Source organism: Triplophysa dalaica, chromosome 21 (genome assembly GCF_015846415.1).
Source record: "Triplophysa dalaica isolate WHDGS20190420 chromosome 21, ASM1584641v1, whole genome shotgun sequence".
Lineage (NCBI taxonomy): Eukaryota > Metazoa > Chordata > Actinopteri > Cypriniformes > Nemacheilidae > Triplophysa > Triplophysa dalaica.
This window is the reverse complement of record NC_079562.1, coordinates 2807619-2826224: the sequence shown is the minus strand read 5'-3', so window position 1 is coordinate 2826224 and position 18606 is coordinate 2807619. Positions and strand designations below refer to the sequence as shown.

Below are 18606 nucleotides of genomic sequence, written 5' to 3'. Positions count from 1 at the left end.
ACTAAAATTACAAATGAATGAAATAAGATGTTACAAAACTATAATTGCAATCGATTTTAATAATCTATACTGTTTTTGTGTAAAATAAGCAATTCAGGCTGTTTATATGATATTCAATGTAATCAATTGTCAAACAGTGCCATCTATTGGTCAACATATAAATAGCACTGAACCTAAAATTATATAAATGAACTGAATATTATCTCTAAAACTACAACTAATAGAAATGTAAAAGTAAAGCTCTAATATATTTTTATGTTTATTTTTAATTAAAAGAGGATGGATTTCATTATTTTTACTGATATTCAATTGATGGATCATTCTCCAATGGTTTCAAATAAAACACGAATTCTAAATATGCTATTTATTTTATTTTTAAACTTTTGTGATATTAAACTATTTTGCCTTTCTAGTACACATTTGAAATGTAAATATACAAATAATGCAAAATATCGAAATATATAAAAACATTACGCTTACAGAAATTTGTTAAACGTTATGTTTCAAAAAAGTACTAACTTGGACATCTCTAAAATTCTCTAAAAGTGACAATTCATCCAAAAATAAAAATTATTTTGTTTACTCATCCCCATGTCATTTCAAACCTGTATGACTTTCTTTTGAAAAACAAGAAGATATTTTGAAGAATGTTGGTGACCAAACAACATCGGCGGCCAATGACTTCCATTGTATGAACACAAAACTGAGACATTTCACAAAATATCTTTCTCTGTGTACCACAGAAGCTAGAGTCATATACAGGTTTTGAACTACATGAGGCTCCAAGAAAAACGATTTTGATATAAAGATATCTTTCTTAAATCTAAGCCCAGCTGAAGCTCTGAACCGTGTTCTTACCCAGGTTGCCCGTGCAGAGGCAGTTGTGAGTCCGGGGAGGTGGTTTGGTCTGGTGGCTGTCCAGAATCTGCTGAACCAGCTGCTCTGCTGAGAACCCTGTGCTGCTATTCCCATTGCTGCAAGTCCACTTGATGCCATGAACTGCCGGGAGAGAGGAGGGACACACAGACGTCAGCCAGTCAGCCACACAGACCAACACCTCGCCAGCACCCCCTACTGACACTGCAGAGGAGACACAGTCTAACCGGCCCTGAATCGTTCACCTGTCCATCACCTCAACACTTGTGTCACCGAACCAAGGCAAGTATCAGCTATATGAAGCCATGGAGGGTTTATATATGTGTGCCACGGCGCAGACATCCGTTCACCCCTTGAAGGAATGTTATGGGTTCAAGAAGTTCAACTCTAAAAAGTTCAACTCATTCAAAAGTTTAGTGTCACCAATCTGCTACTATAATATTTCTTTTGCATTGCAAATTCTAATTTAGATAGACATTGCAGACATAGAATAGGAGAATATTTCCTTAAATTCACGTCAAAAAAGCATTGAGCACAGAATTTGTAATAAATCCCGATTTTTTGTATAAGGGTCAATGACGTGACATGTATTTTTTGTGTCCAAATTCATTATTTTCCTAAAAAGAATTTGAATAAATACATGTCATATATCAAAAGGATCTACAATATGTCCTTTATAAGAAACCCTTTTCATTTTATTGAAATTCAATAGATTTTTTGAGTTTTGGTGTTTGAAAGACCAAAAATGTCAGGTGGTGCGACCGTCCGAACAAACAAACAGAGAACAAAACTGAGAAATAAATGTTAATTTTCTCAATAAAATTCTTAATAAAATATTTTGGCATGATTTTATGTTAAATTTCTTATATATGAGGGGAAAAATACTCAGTGCTAAATACATTAAATGTATATTATTTTAAATTAATATATGGTCGCACCACCTGACATTTTCTTATTTGTCATTGACCCATAAAGTGAAACAGACAACGTCTTGACATCACTATTATAAGGCGAAAAGTATGACAGGTAACCGTGTCGACTAAACAAAGCAATACAGACATCTGCTGGACATTTTGAGGTACTACAGCATCTAAGTGATAACGCCTCAAACAGTCAGTCACGTTGTCGGTTTGTATATTAATGTGAGTTTTAATCCCACATTGTGCAGTATTTCAAAATCTAACAACAAAACTTCGCAGGATTAGTGGAATCTTTAAGCAAGGGGTCGTAAGCGCCTGAACACCGCGCATGCGCACTAGCTCGAAGGTATCTGAACAAAAACTTTGTCCCAAATCGCCTTAAATCCGTCCTTCATAACTGAATTAGAGTGAGTATGCACAAGTGCTCGCATACTCTTTCGCTAAACTGTCGAATATACTCCACCACAGTTTAGTTTTTATCAGTGGAAATATGGAGTTTTGTTGAGAAAATGTAGTTTCGAGAGAAGTTTATGTGAGTGTTTGTGTCTCGGTGCTTTGAGTAATAGCGACATCTAGTGTTCCGAATATGTCAGCGCCACAAAAGTACTACTCGATTAATGGTTATAATGGGAACTGCATGGGCTTGAATTAAAACTATAACAGTCTCTTTTAGTCTCTACATGTAATGTGTTGTGTTTATTGGTGGGATGTTTATCTGGCAAATCCTACTGGAATAAGGTCTAAAACACACAACAGAAAGGATCTTTTGCAGATGATTCATAATGGTATTTGATAGAAACCATTAGATATTGTTTTGTTTTTTTCAGCAGCAGGGCACTATGATGTATGGCTGTGCGGATGGATATTATTGGGCTCATCCAGTCCTGAATGATATGTTTAGTAAACACGTAAACCGCAAACAGTAGTAAACACGTTTTCTTCAATGTCTTTGAAGAAGGAGCTCAAAAGTATAATCAGTACGGACACTCTTGTGTTAAATATTTCACAGACCACGATCACAACAGTGTGGAAGTGTCTGCTGAACCACAAGCATATCCTGAACATACATGAACATACAAACATGTTTACAGACAGTATCTGTAACTACAAGTAAACTAATAAGGACAGACTTATACGAATGAGTGTTACTATGTACTTTAAACGATACATGAATAAGGATGCATGCATGCATGAATTAATATGTCATTTTAGAAATAGAATAAATATATTTATATTTATATTTGATTTCTATTGAATAAAGCTAATTATTATAAAGCGATACAAACCCACAACACATTTCTCCTCGTTGTGATTAGATTCCGCTTCATTCAATTCTTTCATTCATTACTTGATTGTTTCGCTGCCCATTTCTGAAAATCACACTTTCAATCAAAAAATGTAATATCGACTCCAATTGTTTCTATAGTGAACTAATGTTCTTTTTTATCCCTCACCACTGAACATAAACCAGCACTTAAAGTGGTTTTGCATTTTTACAGTTAAACATTATTTACTGAGTTTATTATGCCCTTTTCCTCGTGTCGACCATTAGCTTTTTCTCTCAATGTACAGCTGGTGATTTTAGGTTTATTATCCCATGGAGATCCAACCCACACGCACACACAAGCACGCTGCTCTTTTAATGACCATGTACATATATAGGTCACTCCAGGAACCGTATTTATTTCCAACATCTTGCTTGGAACACATTCATTTAATATACAAGACGTCTTTGGTAGGTGTGAGATCCATCAGCCCACATTTATTCCGCCTCTCAGGCGACTTTATTCTCTCACCAGCAGGTGGCAGTATCGCACCGTCACTGCGATTGAGTACTGGAAGGTCATTCAAAGAGATGATGATGATGTGAGAAGTGTTCAGCTGGCCTATCACTACAGCACTAGCACATCATGAAGTTAATGACTCATTGATGTGCGTTCAGATATTGAGAGAGTGAAGGCCGCTGTGAATGTATAGAGAGAGTGTCTATATACGCTGAAGCTGAACTCTGTGATCTTTATATCATCAGGATTGAGTTTGATGCTGTATTTTATCACAAAATGTATTCGTCCTACGCAGATTCAGTTGAGTTTGAAGCACAGCGGAGCAGAGGACAGGTGTCAGAATGATTTGGGTCTTATTCTGACAGCCACCTTCAGTGCGGACGCCCCCCTCTGGGATCTGAAACTGATCTGAGGTCTCTTCTGTTCACGCTTCAGGTCATTTGTGATTATTAATGAATAAAGATAGGCCTATTTAAAGATCATTTTATAAATGTTCTGTTTGTGTGTAAGGTCACGATAATTAGAATTTATATATTTAGGGAATTTAATGGGTTTTTTTTGGTGTACAAACGTCTCCAGTAAAAAAAAAACATCTTGCAAATTCAACGCAGCCAGTGGAGGAAATTTCTTCAAAAGTAGTAAAATCCTTGAGAGCAGAGTATAACTAGACACTTTATATTCATTACAGAAAGTTCAATGACTTTTTTAAGATTGTCATAATTCCCGAGACCTTTGCAGGCCTGAAAATAGCAATTTTACAACTCCCTTATGTCTTCAGGTTCTGGAGGCTGGAAAAACCAGGCGCGAAGCAAAAAATTACCTTTTTGTCCTAATGCACAAAATCACAGCTAGGAACTAATTCGTTATTTATTTGACTATACGAATATATGGATCCAGATTTGGAGACCTTAACCATGAAGTTATTTTGCGATAAAGTGAATATGTATTTAGATTTTCAGATCTTAAAATGTTCTTTTTTACTTTGTATAGTTTATACAGCCAAAAGGTTTTGTGGATGTTACATAAACAGTCTTTTAAAGCAACATTATTATTAAAAGTGTAGCCAAAATAGCATGTGATCATGACAAACGCGTGGTCCAGTCATTGTGCTCTACATTTGCACAAAGAGCTTCTTATAAAATGGAAACGTCTGTTAAATAAAGTCAGACACATTGTAGTGTATCATTAAACACAGTCTGGATCAGTGATATGATCCGATGCGGTTTAATACTCACACATGGGCTTGAGCTGTCCGATGAGCTCTTCCTTGGTCCATTTGGCCCACTCTTTCTTATCTGTGTTGATGGAGCATAGGATGGGTCCGCACGGTTTCCCACAATCCTCTATGGCGGGCACGTTCAGGTAGTGAACCAGCACAATGTCAGGATTCTAAAGGGAGCGAGAAACAGAAATCAAGATGAAAGATTTCACAAAACGAGAAAGGAAAGTGCGAAACAAATGCGAGTGGAAATTGACACAAAAGGTGAGTGATGATGGAACCGAAAATTCACGTCTGTGAACGTTTATTCATTGTTCTATGCAAGAATCTACAAACATGTGTTAAATGAAATACTGTAACATGATGCACTGCTTCTGCGGTGGTCTTACAGCATCCAAAGGAGAATTGACATCTACACATGCAATTAAAACTTTAACTTAACGCACTTACACACACACACACCAGAGCTTCTCGCCAGCCACGGCGGAGGAGCTAACGCGTTAAACGTCGGGTCTGCGAGTTGTTTTGCGTTCGGTGGCAGAAGGTGGGAGTCGTTAATTGGCGAGCACGCTCGGAAACACAAGCGTCTCCCATTCTTCGCCCGAGCTCCCTGGAGCAGATGCCCCCAATTAACTTCTAAGTATTTACCAACATCAAAACACCGCAATTCATCCCGGCTCAGAATTACGGCCATAAATTATCCTAATTGACAGCCTAAGAGTAATAGGTGTTGCTTAAAGCTCAGCTGCTGTGGGCAGGAATCGAGGTGAAGGGGACACTTAGAGGCAAAATGAAACAAACTGTTGCTCACGGATACACGGAGAGGACACGACATTAAAAACAACACATTGTGCGTTTCGTTTTCCTGTGATGCCAATTTGGTATTGCTCAGATGTTGATGGAGTTCTTATTTAAGTATCAATTTAGTCTCAGATGTTTTTCCTAAAATGCACAAGGGAAATAAAAAAGAATGAAGAGTATGGAGGTGTAAAATGAATGTAGATTGTATAGAAGTAAAATAAAAAATGGATCGATTTGATGAGTAATGTTTGAGTTCACATTGAGATCTTTTTGAGATCACATTGAGACTTGACAGAAACTCCAATGAAGACATTTATAAGACTTCTGTGTGCTCTCCAATCTCACGTATGTTCTGGAGAAATCATTGAGATCTGATCTGTGATTTTTCTTCTGGACACCCTCATTCACCTCGGCCGTGATAAGTGAGCAGACAGGCTGAGGGGTTACATTGGGGGTCTTGACAGAGAGAAATGGAGCCCGAGACAACGTCGAAGGTTTGTCAATGTTAGGCTGTCAATAAATTTCCACGGCTGCCAATAATTCACATTCTCCATCAATCTGCCTCCCCTCTCTCCCAAAAGTGATGCCCCTCCCATTTTCACATTCACCGATCAATGAGTTACAGACCAAAACTTCCATCAGTGGCTTTTGTCTCATCTCCTTTGGTTCTTAAATACAGACGATCGGTTTTCTTTCCTACCCACAGGAGTTAGCGCGGCTCTCCGTGAAAGACAGAATAAACTTCTCGTTGCTCAGCGTCTGTCCAACGGACCCATTAGCATTTTAATATCGCAGCGTTAGCGGCCAGATGGGAGACGGGAAGAAGTGAACACATTCGACGATGCATTTCAAGGTGTTCGCACAGCACCTTTGGTAGATGTAAGAAACCTGTCTGATTTTGTGGATATTCTTAAACAAGAGAGAAATTGGATTACTGTACATTATTATTATTTTTCTACTTTTGTCTGGGCGGAATAGTTAACCCTGTCAAAAGATCAAATTGTTCCTCTCAAGTTGACTTACTGCGTTGACTGAGCCTGAAATGTCTGTCAGGCATACTGCCATTTTGTAAGAACTGAATTTCAAAAAATCTATCTCACACTGTTTCTTTCGTCTCTACCCTATGGTGCAATTTTCACTGTTTCTCATGAAAACTTCAACACATGGCTGTAACCTGGCAACAAGCCTTAACACACAAACATGCGCCTAAAACTGCTATCAATCTCATCACAGATAATAAAGATAATACTTTAAGTGTCCACATTCTCGCTTTTTTCATTCCTTTGTTCATCTATTCTGTATTCTCTGAGTTTGCAATCTTGTATTACAGGCACGTGCGTGTAGATTTATAAACAGCTGGAGCCGTCGCACACCTGTTCACGGTTTAGTTTACTTCACTGTGTCAAATGCATATGTGCCAACACACGCAAGATTAATATGGTACGGTACAGAAGATAAGCTTTGTCTGCATTTACCCGATGCAATAAAACATTCTCCTCCTTATTCTAAAGCATCACAAGACTCATGTAAAAACTGATGTGTCTTGAATTATGTGCGAGGAAATGATGAGACTTCAATGGTTCTCAAGGCCAGCCAAATTGCATTTTTAAGGAACAGTTCGTCCAGAAAGGGAACAATTTTATAAAACTCACGTACCTTGTTACAAACCTGTGTGAATTTCTTTTTTCACATATAAAAGTACCGAAAGATGTCCATCGGGCTCAAGCGGTATATTAAACGGATAGTTCATCCGAAAATGTACGTTCTTTCTTTATTTATTCACCCTCACGGCATTCCAAACCTGTATGACTTTCTGTCTTCTGCAGAACACAAAAAAAGATAGTTTGAAGAATGTCGATAACCATTGACTGAATACCAAAGAGACATTTTTCAAAATATCTTCGACAGACTAAACAGTCCAGGTTTGGAACAACACGAGGGTCAACAATTAATGGCATTTTTTTATTTCTGGGTGAACTATCTTTTTAAAGTGCCCTGAAAATCTCTATGTGTCTGATGGAGGTGACAGCTCAGGTCCATTCACTTTCATTGTAAACATGCTAAACGTCAACATTTGTGTTTCGCAGATGAAATAAAAACAATACAGGTTTGAAATAACATAAATAAGAGTAAATCATTTTAATATGTGATAAAATGACCCACGAAGCATGAAGAGAAGCAAGCGCTTGACATTCCGCAGGCATGTAGCTGTTCATGTGTGACATCTAAGCATCATGGAGTCTGTGCGCTCCTTGAATGCTGAAACACTGTGTGTGTGTTTTACTTGTAAAAGTTGCTCTGGACATAGTGTGTGTAATGATAAATGTGCCGTGTGTCCATCATTAGGCAGCTCTCTGCCCACGGCACACACACAATTCATTTCAAGGGTAATTTCCTCTCACATACGTCGCGGGCTATATGTGTGGACACAGAAGTCTGTTGTAATTGATGAGGTGTTTTTATGCATTTAAACACTGTACGGCCCACCTTCTTTACCACAGCCTTGATATCTTCACCTCAGACTCTGTCCAATGAGTCTGTGTGATTTAAATGACACTACATACACAAGTGAGCATTGTGTAAAGGTAAATCTATATGCAGTACCGCTGTTGGCCTGAGGGGCAGCATTGATCACACTACAAAAGCAAAACAAAAGCCAAGGGATGAATAAATTGAAGGATAATAACATTTAATACGTTAATGAATATTTGTCATGTTTCTTTTCACTTCAAAACTGAAATGTAATAGTTTTTGGCTTTAAGTTATATTAAATATTCCAGTTCTAAGCCAATTGGTGTAGTCATGAACAAACAAACACAATGAATAAGACGACTGTGCTATTGAATTATGGTTAATGGTCAAGGGTTAAGGCAAGACGTCCAACAGTGTGTTTGATAGATCACACCCTGAACGGTTAAAATAGCTTTTAAAGACCTGTTTACTGCTGCGGAGATAATGCATCAGAGGGTTCATTACTTTTTGTCACTTTTATTTATTCGCACACGAACACAACTGACCACACACACACGCATGAGTACTGACAGGCATCTGCCAAAGGGAATACAAACGTCTCTCGAGCAAATGGAGACATGCAAGAGTTTAGATCTACTGTAGCATCATAATAATGAATTGAGGACATGAAGAGAGTATTAATCCTTAATGCACGGACGCTGAAATAGCACTTTAGTGAACACACACACACACACAGCAAGATGACTCAAAACACATTGGAAAAGTGTGTGTGTGTGTGAGAGAGAGAGAGAGAGAGGGAGAGGGAGAGATTTTTTTGAAGACAAAGATTGTGATATAACACACACACACTAATGGATTCTACTGGCTGACTACACAAAATAAAATAAATTATAAAAATGATATTGGCACAAGACAATACATGCTTTTTAGCGTAAAACAAAAGGTATATATTGATATAGTACAAGCATAATTCTTTACAAAACGTATTCAGATTTTCATAAAAAAAGATGACAGGCTCCTTCTTTAGTCTGGCAGGTTTCATATGGAGTGCTTTATTGGCATGTGTGTTGTTTTCAGACAAAACTGCCAAAGCATTGAATCAATACAAAGCAATATTGATAGAAAGGACAATAACAAAATATAAATATAAAATGTTCTCTGTTCTTCCTGGGTTTATTCTTGTTTCTTTAGGCCACATAAAAGAACCGACAGAAGTCTTTGAAGCCATCTACTTTTCATGACATCAGTGCCAAAGTTGTGTCATCTCTGGACAGCGCAGAAAAACACTGACACGCACGTACACACACACACACACACACACACACACACAGGCACATCTTAATATGAAGGAATAGTCTTAAAGAGAAATAATGAAGAGGCCGAACACATCAATCGTCCTTGTGTGTTTGTGTGCAGGGAGGGAAATAAATGTCCATTTGTAACTTTCTACAATACACAATCTAATTTGTGTACATCAATGACATCCACCGAGAGTCATCTTTTAATCTTTATGCAAACCCAGATGGATGCAGGTCTCCTAAACAGATGAATTATTACGTCTTTTCAATCCATTAACACTTTTATTGCTCTTAGCATTCATTGCAAAAATCTGAGTATTTTACAGCATTTTCATAAGCTTAAAATAAATTCTGGAAGATTACTATTTACCAAAATATGACCTTCATCTGGCCTTCTATTGGGGTGTACCTGTATATTTGCACCACATTTCAGTTTCATTCCTGCCGTGTGTGTGTGTTTGAGAGATGAAATGAAGGAGAAATAAGGAGGTAAAAAGAAGAAGTTGCTCTCTGCTCCTCGTGCACACAGACATCGGGGAACGCTTGAGAAACAAAATGCTTAGCAGCCTAAAAGAGAGACTGGGTTGTGTGACAGCCCTTTAATTGCTTCATTACTGTAATTAATTTGCTCTCTTTTCAATTAGCAGCGGGGCCTTTGTGATGTTATTCAGATGCTGTTTTCTCTCATTCACTCTCTGGGGAAAGACCTGACTGTGCCGCCCGACAAAATAAAAGCCTCCAGATCAGTTACATTCAGGCCGTTTAGTGATGTGCCACTCATCCTTTAACAAAGTTTTTGACGATTATTGCTTTCAATAATTTTTAAATCCGCATATAGAAAAACGAACCGGAAAAAGTAAATGTGGGCCAACAAATACATGTACTACCATGTTTAAAAAGTTTATGCAAATTTTTTTAAAGAATGTCATTCAAAAACATAATATAAGAAATACTGTAAAATAAGTAATTTAAACATGTAAAGTAATTGAAAAAAAACACTTAGAAAAAGAGAATTCAAACAATATAATAAAATATAAATTGATAAATATAATAAAATATAATAAGAAACAGTACATGCAAATTAATTCAAACATGCAAAGTACTATTATAATCCAAAAATATATTTAAAAAAGATATTAATATAATAATTAATATAATAAATATTTATTCAATAAAATGTAATAATAAATAAAATGTAATGAAAAACAATATGCAACATAGGTAATTTAAACATGTAAAAATAGTAAAAAAATCTAAATTTAAATGATGTATTAAAAATGCAACATGATGACAATGAAATCAAAAGAATTGAAATGGTCTACCTCATTTAAGTATTAAAACCCAATGAGACAAAGTCACTTTATGACAAAGTGTTCAGGTTTTTACTGACTTGTCTTTTATTTTTGATTGCACAACCTTTATGTTGCCCTGTCTTCCTGTTTCTTGAGTTGGATTGTGTTAGCTAAAGGTCAGAGACTGACAGCTGCAGACTGCTGTAAGAGCCTTTAAGCGGCCCGTAATCTCCTCCACACCTGTAAGGCCTTTCAGAAAGGATGTATTATTTAATGGACCGTCATCCCTTGCTCCCTGACTTCTTCTGTTCTTTCTCTGTCTATTTGTCTCTCAAGCGCACTGCACTAAAAACAACCTCTCCAGCATTACCTCCGGACAAAACCTGCTGGGTTACCGAACACTGAACCCGCCTTGAGGTTTCGTTCGAGCAACACGGTAATGGCCGTTCCTGTTTGAGAGGTCAAGGGGAAAACTGTCCTAATGGCTCACTGGCTTCACAACACGCCGTATTTGTCTCAGGACCTTCTTTGAGTGGGGCCACGGGCATCTCTGGAGGATCTATAAATGTGTGCGTGTGTTCCACCTCCATCCAGTCGGCAGGCACAGGAAGTCTCTGTTCTTCTCAAGGATTTCTCTGGGAGAAGAAAGCTTCCTTGCGCGACAGCGTCCAAACTGGGTTTAAGGTTGAGGAAGTAATGGCTTTTACTTTTGAAGGTGTCCTTTTGAAAAAGAAAGAACAGTCCGGAACTTCAAAAGGAAACGAGTAGCGTTCAAAGTTTTAAAGGGTTTAAGAGTCATTGCCCACTGAGAGCTTTAGTCCTGAAATACTTATTTTAAATCACGTTTGACTGGTGAAAGGCTCGTTCCTTTTTCTGCCGAACAGCCCTTGAAATAGTTAGACATATCAAAGGGCTTGTGCTTTTTTAATAAAAACCAATAGCCTTTAGTTTGCACAGCCAGCTTGATAGTCAGTTGTATTAGGAGTAAGAAAAGTTTCATAGATGTATTATAAAAAAATACAAAAATAAGCATATGCACATGCAAGTCTTTATTATTCTTGGTTCAATTTCTTGAAAGAAGTGTACAGATTTGATGAACTAACAGAAAAATCCACAATACTCCAATTTTGATTCGACTGTGACCTTTAAGCCTGGTTGGTTTCAGGTATATTAAAAAACAAAATTTTCAATTTTAGATTCATCTTTTCAAAGAAAGGTTCAGTAACTCAATAGAGACGCGCTGTCACCGCACACACATCACGATTGATCCGAATTAAACCGCGAATGCGCTTGTGTTCGCCGCTGAGCTGAAGGTGAACGTCTGCGTCGTATTAAGTTGTTGTGAGGTGTGTTGACCGGAGACCAGCAGAACCTCCAAAGCCCAGCGGATGGAGCAAATAGCTGCGTTTTACACAGCATGAAATGGAAGTGAATGGAGGGGTCGACTGCAATACAAGACTGCGCTCACAATTTCAACAGGCTGTCAAAAGAGATGAAATCAAAACAGAAGGCAGTGAGGGAGAAAGAGAGAGAGAACATTTCCTTCCTATGTGTGATGTGCATTTAATGCCTTCGAAACAATCTCATTCCAAAACATTCAAAACACAACCATTCAACAGAAATCATGTCATCCAGCCTTCGGGTTTGGAGACGCTGAAGGAATGTAAAGTTTCTGTAGGTCACGAGTCATGTATAGCCAGACTTGAAAATAGCCGTCTGGTCCATGTTGAGATGATTCCAGCCATTATCTGCCCATTACATGCACATTATGACCAACGTGTGAAGCTATCGATCCCAGTTCGCATTTCTTGCATGACTTTAGGGATGAGAAAATATGAAATTAGGTGGAATATAGTATATACTTAAGGATATCATTTACTTGTTAATAGGTGTTCAAACAACAAGTTTTAACCCTTGCATGGTGTTCATGTTTTTGTTACTCAGTGTTTGGATTATTCGTTTTTTATAGTAAATACAGTCATAAAAATATAATGTTAAACTGCTTTATTTAAACTTTATCGAAATAACACGCAATATTTAACAGCAATGTATGGTTTATATAGAAAATAACATCTACTTTATTGTAAAATATATACAATACAAAAAAATCTATGATTTGTGAGGAAAAACAAAATCATGTTTGTCTTTAATAGATATAAATGTCTGTGGTTGAACAATAATCACATCTGAACATTTACTTCATCATTCTCTTGATATCTTAATCATCGTAATATTTTGATGTATCACCTTTGAGTTTCTGAAACTTTCAGTGACTAATGTGACGGAGTTAAAAAGACTGATCTCGAAGGGTGTGATTGACGGTCCCAAATGAAGCTTGTGTGAGTGTGTTCGGGCTTTCAGAAAGCTCAGGTGGTCTATCGTTCGCGGTGACAGGCACCGATCGCAGCGGTGTAACTTTGCGAGTGAGCTCGGTGTGCTGGAGCATAAATCAATGAGCATCTCTCAGAACTAACAGACTGCCCGTGTCTGTTTCTCTGATCACACTCTCATCCTATCAGAAGGCTGAGGGTTATGACATCACAACACAAATATGATATGATCAGGCATGTATGCACATCAACACCTATTCAACACGCACTTATATAACTTTGTGATGAAGACAGGAATAAGATGTCGTTACAGTTCCCCTGCATCACTGAAAGAGATATATTAACGAAACACAGTTTGTCCGTTTAGGGCTTCTGTAGAAACAACATGGCGAATTTCATACAAGGGGACCCGCACCGTATGTAGATAGAATAGCTAATTCTAAGATGATAAAAACATAACGCTTCATAATGTAAGGCCTTTATACACCACTGAACTCATAGTAATGTATATTATATTGTATTTTTGTCAATACATCCTTGGAAAAATTCACATTGGACCTTTAAAAGCTACAGCAACAAAACCCTTTTGGTCAAAATGTGTCTAGATATGATGCAACTTAAACATTAAAAGGAGATATGGTGGCATGAGAACGACACTTTCATAAATGCTTGTGCATTTCCCCATCTATCTCCATTCAGATGAATCAAAACAAATTCAGACTATGATCTGACTCTTAAAGACTGTTCAGCTGCTTTTAAAATTCTGATTGTAATTTTAGTATTGTGAAGTTCAGTTCATCTCCCCTTTCTTCACAGGCACTTTAGAAAAGCACATCTGAAGACGTCACTGCCCAATGTTCAACAGTAATGTGAATCTGTATGCCGTCCTGTCACGAGACATTTATATCTAACAAACGATATTTCATAAATCAAACGACGTGCATGATAATCTGTTTGTGACTTGGCAGGTGTGCAATAGTCAAGATGAAAACTTGTGTTTCTTATGTTTACTGTGTAGGCCTATGTGTAGCGTGGGTGCACTCTCTCTCTCTCTCTCTCGCTCGCTCTACCCCCTCTCTTTCTCTCTCCGTGTGTGTAATCAATCATTCTTACCTGCCCAGCTGGACTCAAGCCTCCATAACTGTGAAAAATTCAACAGTTCAGATTCTCTTTATCACCTCTGAATTCTCTCCTCACAATTTTGTTTACTTTTCTGTTTTTGTTTTAGTGTTTCATTTTCTTCTACTCTAGTGTACGTCAATTCAGATCAGCAAACACACACATACAGGTACACACACCTACAAAAACACATACAGACACAGACAGAAACACACACACACTTTTGTATTCCCGCTACAGATGAAATGCACCACATGAACACACTGCTGGCAGGTCACTGCGCTTAAATGAGACTCTTTAATATGTTGAACATTAGTGACTCTTTAATATTAGTGATGCTAGCTTCATCTTCTTCAGTGTGCACGTCTGCATTTTAAAAACAGATTCTCACTGCACTTCTGTCTGTGCGCGTGCTTCTCGTGGAGTGAGTTATTGCCTGTCGACTCTGATTGATGCCGTTTGTTTCCAGTGTTAATTTTGCCAGACTGTGGAGAAACAGACAAATCTGCACAGAGAGACTATTTTACACACACACGTGCACACAAACACCAGGCTGCGACTTCTGTAGACTACACATAATGGAACGTCACTACTCGTAGGTTCTGGACTAGTTTGCGAGATGACTAGAAACTAATATGACTCGCAAGAACACACAGCTTTTGGTTAACTTCGGGGGTCTCAAGCCATTTGCAAGAGCTCTGACTTGTATGGAAACATCCCAAAATTAGAAATGCACAAAGTGGTTTGCTTATAATGATCGTGAGGTCTTTGATCTGCAACCTTTTAGCTTTATTTTCACGTATTTCTCTCTCTGATTCTCTCTCAATTCTCATAACTGTATGGTGCTGATGTTTGAAGCTGCCTTCAAGCTAAACACATCTCTCTCTGAATCTCTGATGAGATATCTCAGATGTTTGCTCCACAATAGCGAGATTTCATCTCTCACAGCTCAAATGAGCATCTCTGGCTGGTAATATAATCTGACAGATGTGTTTATACCCTCAGTTACAGCTCATGCCCCCTGACTGTTCTCGCATTTAATATGCGGGAAGAAGAGAGAGAGGGGGGAAGAAAGAAAGAGAGAGAGAGAGAGACATAGTGATACTGAGGATAGAAATAGGAGTGTATGTTTGTTTGTGTGGCTTTAAACAAAACATCGAGAGGAAGATCTGAACGCTTACCTGGAGCAGCCAATAACAGCGGCGGTGGAAGGTGGGAATGATGGAGGAGTGGACATAGCAGCCGTACAGACACTGAAAGAAAACACAAAACAAACCGTCAGCTAAACACTAAAACATCAGACAAGCACGGAGACAAATAAACCATTTGTTAAATACTGAAACATTAACCAACAGTTAAACACTTAAACCAATTGATCAATTAAAGAGAAAATGAAACACATAATAACAACTGTTACACAACAAGGAAAACACAAATCAAACCATTTGTTTTGTTTTGATAAAACCATATTAATGGAAATCACAGCAGTCCACATAACAGTTAAATAGTAAAATAATACAGGAAATATTAATAAAACATATTTATAATATCATATATTTATTTATGAATATGTGTGTGTGTGTGTGTGTGTGTGTGTGTGTGAAGGAGGGAGTGATATGTTGAGATTAAATTCACAGTAAAAATCATCCAGCTGAATAAGAGCCTGTAAATAGACTCACAGTTCTCAAGTTATCGATCAGCTATGACAGGACACCAGTTCAACACACACACAGAGTAAATGTGTGTAAAGATAACATTCCTGGAAATATTTATCTGCTTAATAGTTTCACATTTGTTCACAGTAACACAAAACAAACATTTGTTAAACACTTGTGATGAAAGAGAATATACCTTTATAGATCTAGCTAAACGTTTGCATTGAATATTATGATTAAGAGACCTGATTTACCTCATTCAGTTTTGAGAAGCCTTGTTCACATGATGAAAGTGTTTTCTATTGGGTGAAGTTAAAATATCAATATTTAACAAAAACAAGAGCCATTGAGATAGAGAGTCGCGTCTTCTACTTTGACTCCAATGGATCAGTTTTTTCACACTTTCGATAGTTCTCGGAAGTTACCAGTAACGCATGGAGCTGCGACAAAACAGACCAACTGAGATAAACTTCTAAACTATCTATTCCATCACCGTTGTTCTCACTAAAAATGTTATTAAACAAATAATTTGAGATCTGGTGTTGAAAATGTTCATGACTTTGACAAAAATAGTAGAATAGTAATAAATAACAATTCACCTGTGATGCATATTTAGTTTGAACGTATAAGATAACTACTAAGAATGTGATATATGTTTCTAAGACCATGTAAGTCCACTGAGGCCTATTTGTATAAACACTGCATTCTTCACAATGCAAATCACATTTCGTCGTCCCCCGTCAGCCATGTGTGTCGTGTGGGTGTTTTGTATCAGAGGAAGTTTGGTAACAGTGAGATTAGTAGATAACAACGTCAGAGGGCATTATTTAGCGTCTGGTGCCCAGACAGATGCCAGGGGCCTCACACGCTGAGCAATTAAAGCCTAATTACATTCACACGATTAGATCAGAAACACAGTCATGTCTATGAGACGCTCCTACGCACAGTAACATGCCCACAAACACACACATACACACACCAAGGTGCCTTTCGGTTGGGTATATCAGTGTTGATTTGGATGCTAATATCTAAATATCTCCTACAGGGGAAATACAAGTCTGCTTCCGATTCGGGTTCTTCAGTAACATGTCACAGGACACTGATATGTTGTCTTCATAAGATAAGACAATGAGCCCCAAAGAAACGTCTGCGGTTCGGCTTTTGGGTTATTCAGATGGTGGAGGTCATTCTGTCCTGTGACATGAGTCTATCTTATTGCATGAACTTTTAATAATTATGAATTTCATAAAACATTAAAATATCATACAATGACATTTTCAATGATTCTGTATGTCAAAGGAAACAAAAAATGTATTAATGTAAAATATGTGTAATTTCACTTTATTATAATCTTAGTACAGAGTTTATATACAAATTTTGAAAAAAAAGTCTTTTAAATGTAAAATATGTATAATTGTAACCTTTTTATCATTTTATTACAGAATTTTTTATACAAACATTGGATAAACATCTTTTAAATGTAAAATAATAATAATTTTAACTTTTTTATAATTTCAGTAAAGTTTTTTTATACAAAATTGGCATAAAACTTCTTTTAAATGTAAAATATGTATTATTGTAACCTTCTTATCATTTTATTACAGGATTTTTTATACAAACATTAGATAAGACATCTTTTAAATGTAAAATATTAATCATTTTAACTTTTTTATAGTTTTAGTAAAGTTTTTTTATACAAATTTGGGATTAAAAAGTCTTTTAAATGTAAAATATGTAAAATTGTTAACTTTTTTTTTAAATCTTAGTACAGTATTTTTATACAAATTTTGCATAAAAAGTCTTTTAAATATAAAATATTTATATTTTTCTTTTTTATCATTTAAGTACAGAATTTTTATACAAACTTTGGATAAAACTCTGTACTAAGATTATTAAAAAAAGGTACAGCATGCATAATATTGTGAATCATTTGAATGAAATTGAGTTCTACAGACAAATCCACGCATTTGAGCAATCGCGTGCTTATCTAACATCTGCTTTATCAATCAAAACCTTAACCAACATTTTCACTTAAAAAAACCTTCAAACTCTGAAATCAGAACCAAATGACCATGAACAGATTCAGAGTCTGCTGCATCTGCAGAAACAGGAGGAGAGAACTGCGCTCAGATCAGTCCCGGCGGGCAGTTTGCAGGAAACACAAACGCTGATCAACAGAGACACATCATAGAGAACATGATGGGCACACGTGTGTGTAAGTGTGTGTGCCGCTCACGTCTCTGGCTGAGTGAAGACATGCTGTCCGTGGATGTTAATGGCGAGCCGTCGTCAGGGCCGGGCGGACGGCCAAAGGCATTAAGCGGAATCGAATTCCTCCAAACTAGCTTTAATCAGCAGGTTTTTAAGGTTAGAATTACTCTCTCTCTCTCTTTCTCAATATCAAGGTTGAAGCACACACACGATTCAGTCCCTGAGAAAAGCGATGACATCATTGCCGTGCGTGTGTGTGCTCAGAATAAAAACCTGTAGAGAAATCAATCGCCCATCATTTACTAAATCCTGCATATTTCTCTGTCCTCTTTCTGATCATGAATTAAATCATTTGTATAATTTAATTGTTTTAAATATCAGTAAGTGTTAAGTTTGTTCTACTCTTCATTTCTCATCATTTATTAACCTTCATGTCATTACAAACCTTATTTTTACGTTGATAACCAATCCAAGTTGGCATTGACTTCCAAGGATAAAAAACCCCTGAGATATTTCTCAAAATATCTTCTCTTGTGTTTTTCATGAAAAAGAAAGAGTCAGGTACAGGTTTTAACTTGCATGTCAGGATTAATAAATCAGATACATTTTTGTTATTTTTGTGTGAACTG

At 37.0% G+C, this 18606-nt stretch overlaps 1 protein-coding gene across 12 annotated transcripts in view; it reads right to left on the bottom strand.

Moving 5' to 3' along the window:
* Window positions 1-18606, bottom strand: part of camta1b (calmodulin binding transcription activator 1b) — a 241876-nt gene that overhangs the window by 24291 nt on the left and 198979 nt on the right. For 10 of the 12 annotated variants that reach the window (XM_056734472.1, XM_056734473.1, XM_056734475.1 and 7 more), the window contains 3 exons: window positions 15293-15364; window positions 4816-4969; window positions 859-999 (listed from right to left, as the gene is read on the bottom strand). In XM_056734472.1, the coding sequence (XP_056590450.1) occupies window positions 859-999; window positions 4816-4969; window positions 15293-15364 (367 nt within the window). The remainder of the gene's footprint in view (window positions 1-858; window positions 1000-4815; window positions 4970-15292; window positions 15365-18606) is intronic. The other 2 variants (XM_056734481.1, XM_056734484.1) reach the window with 1 other exon arrangement.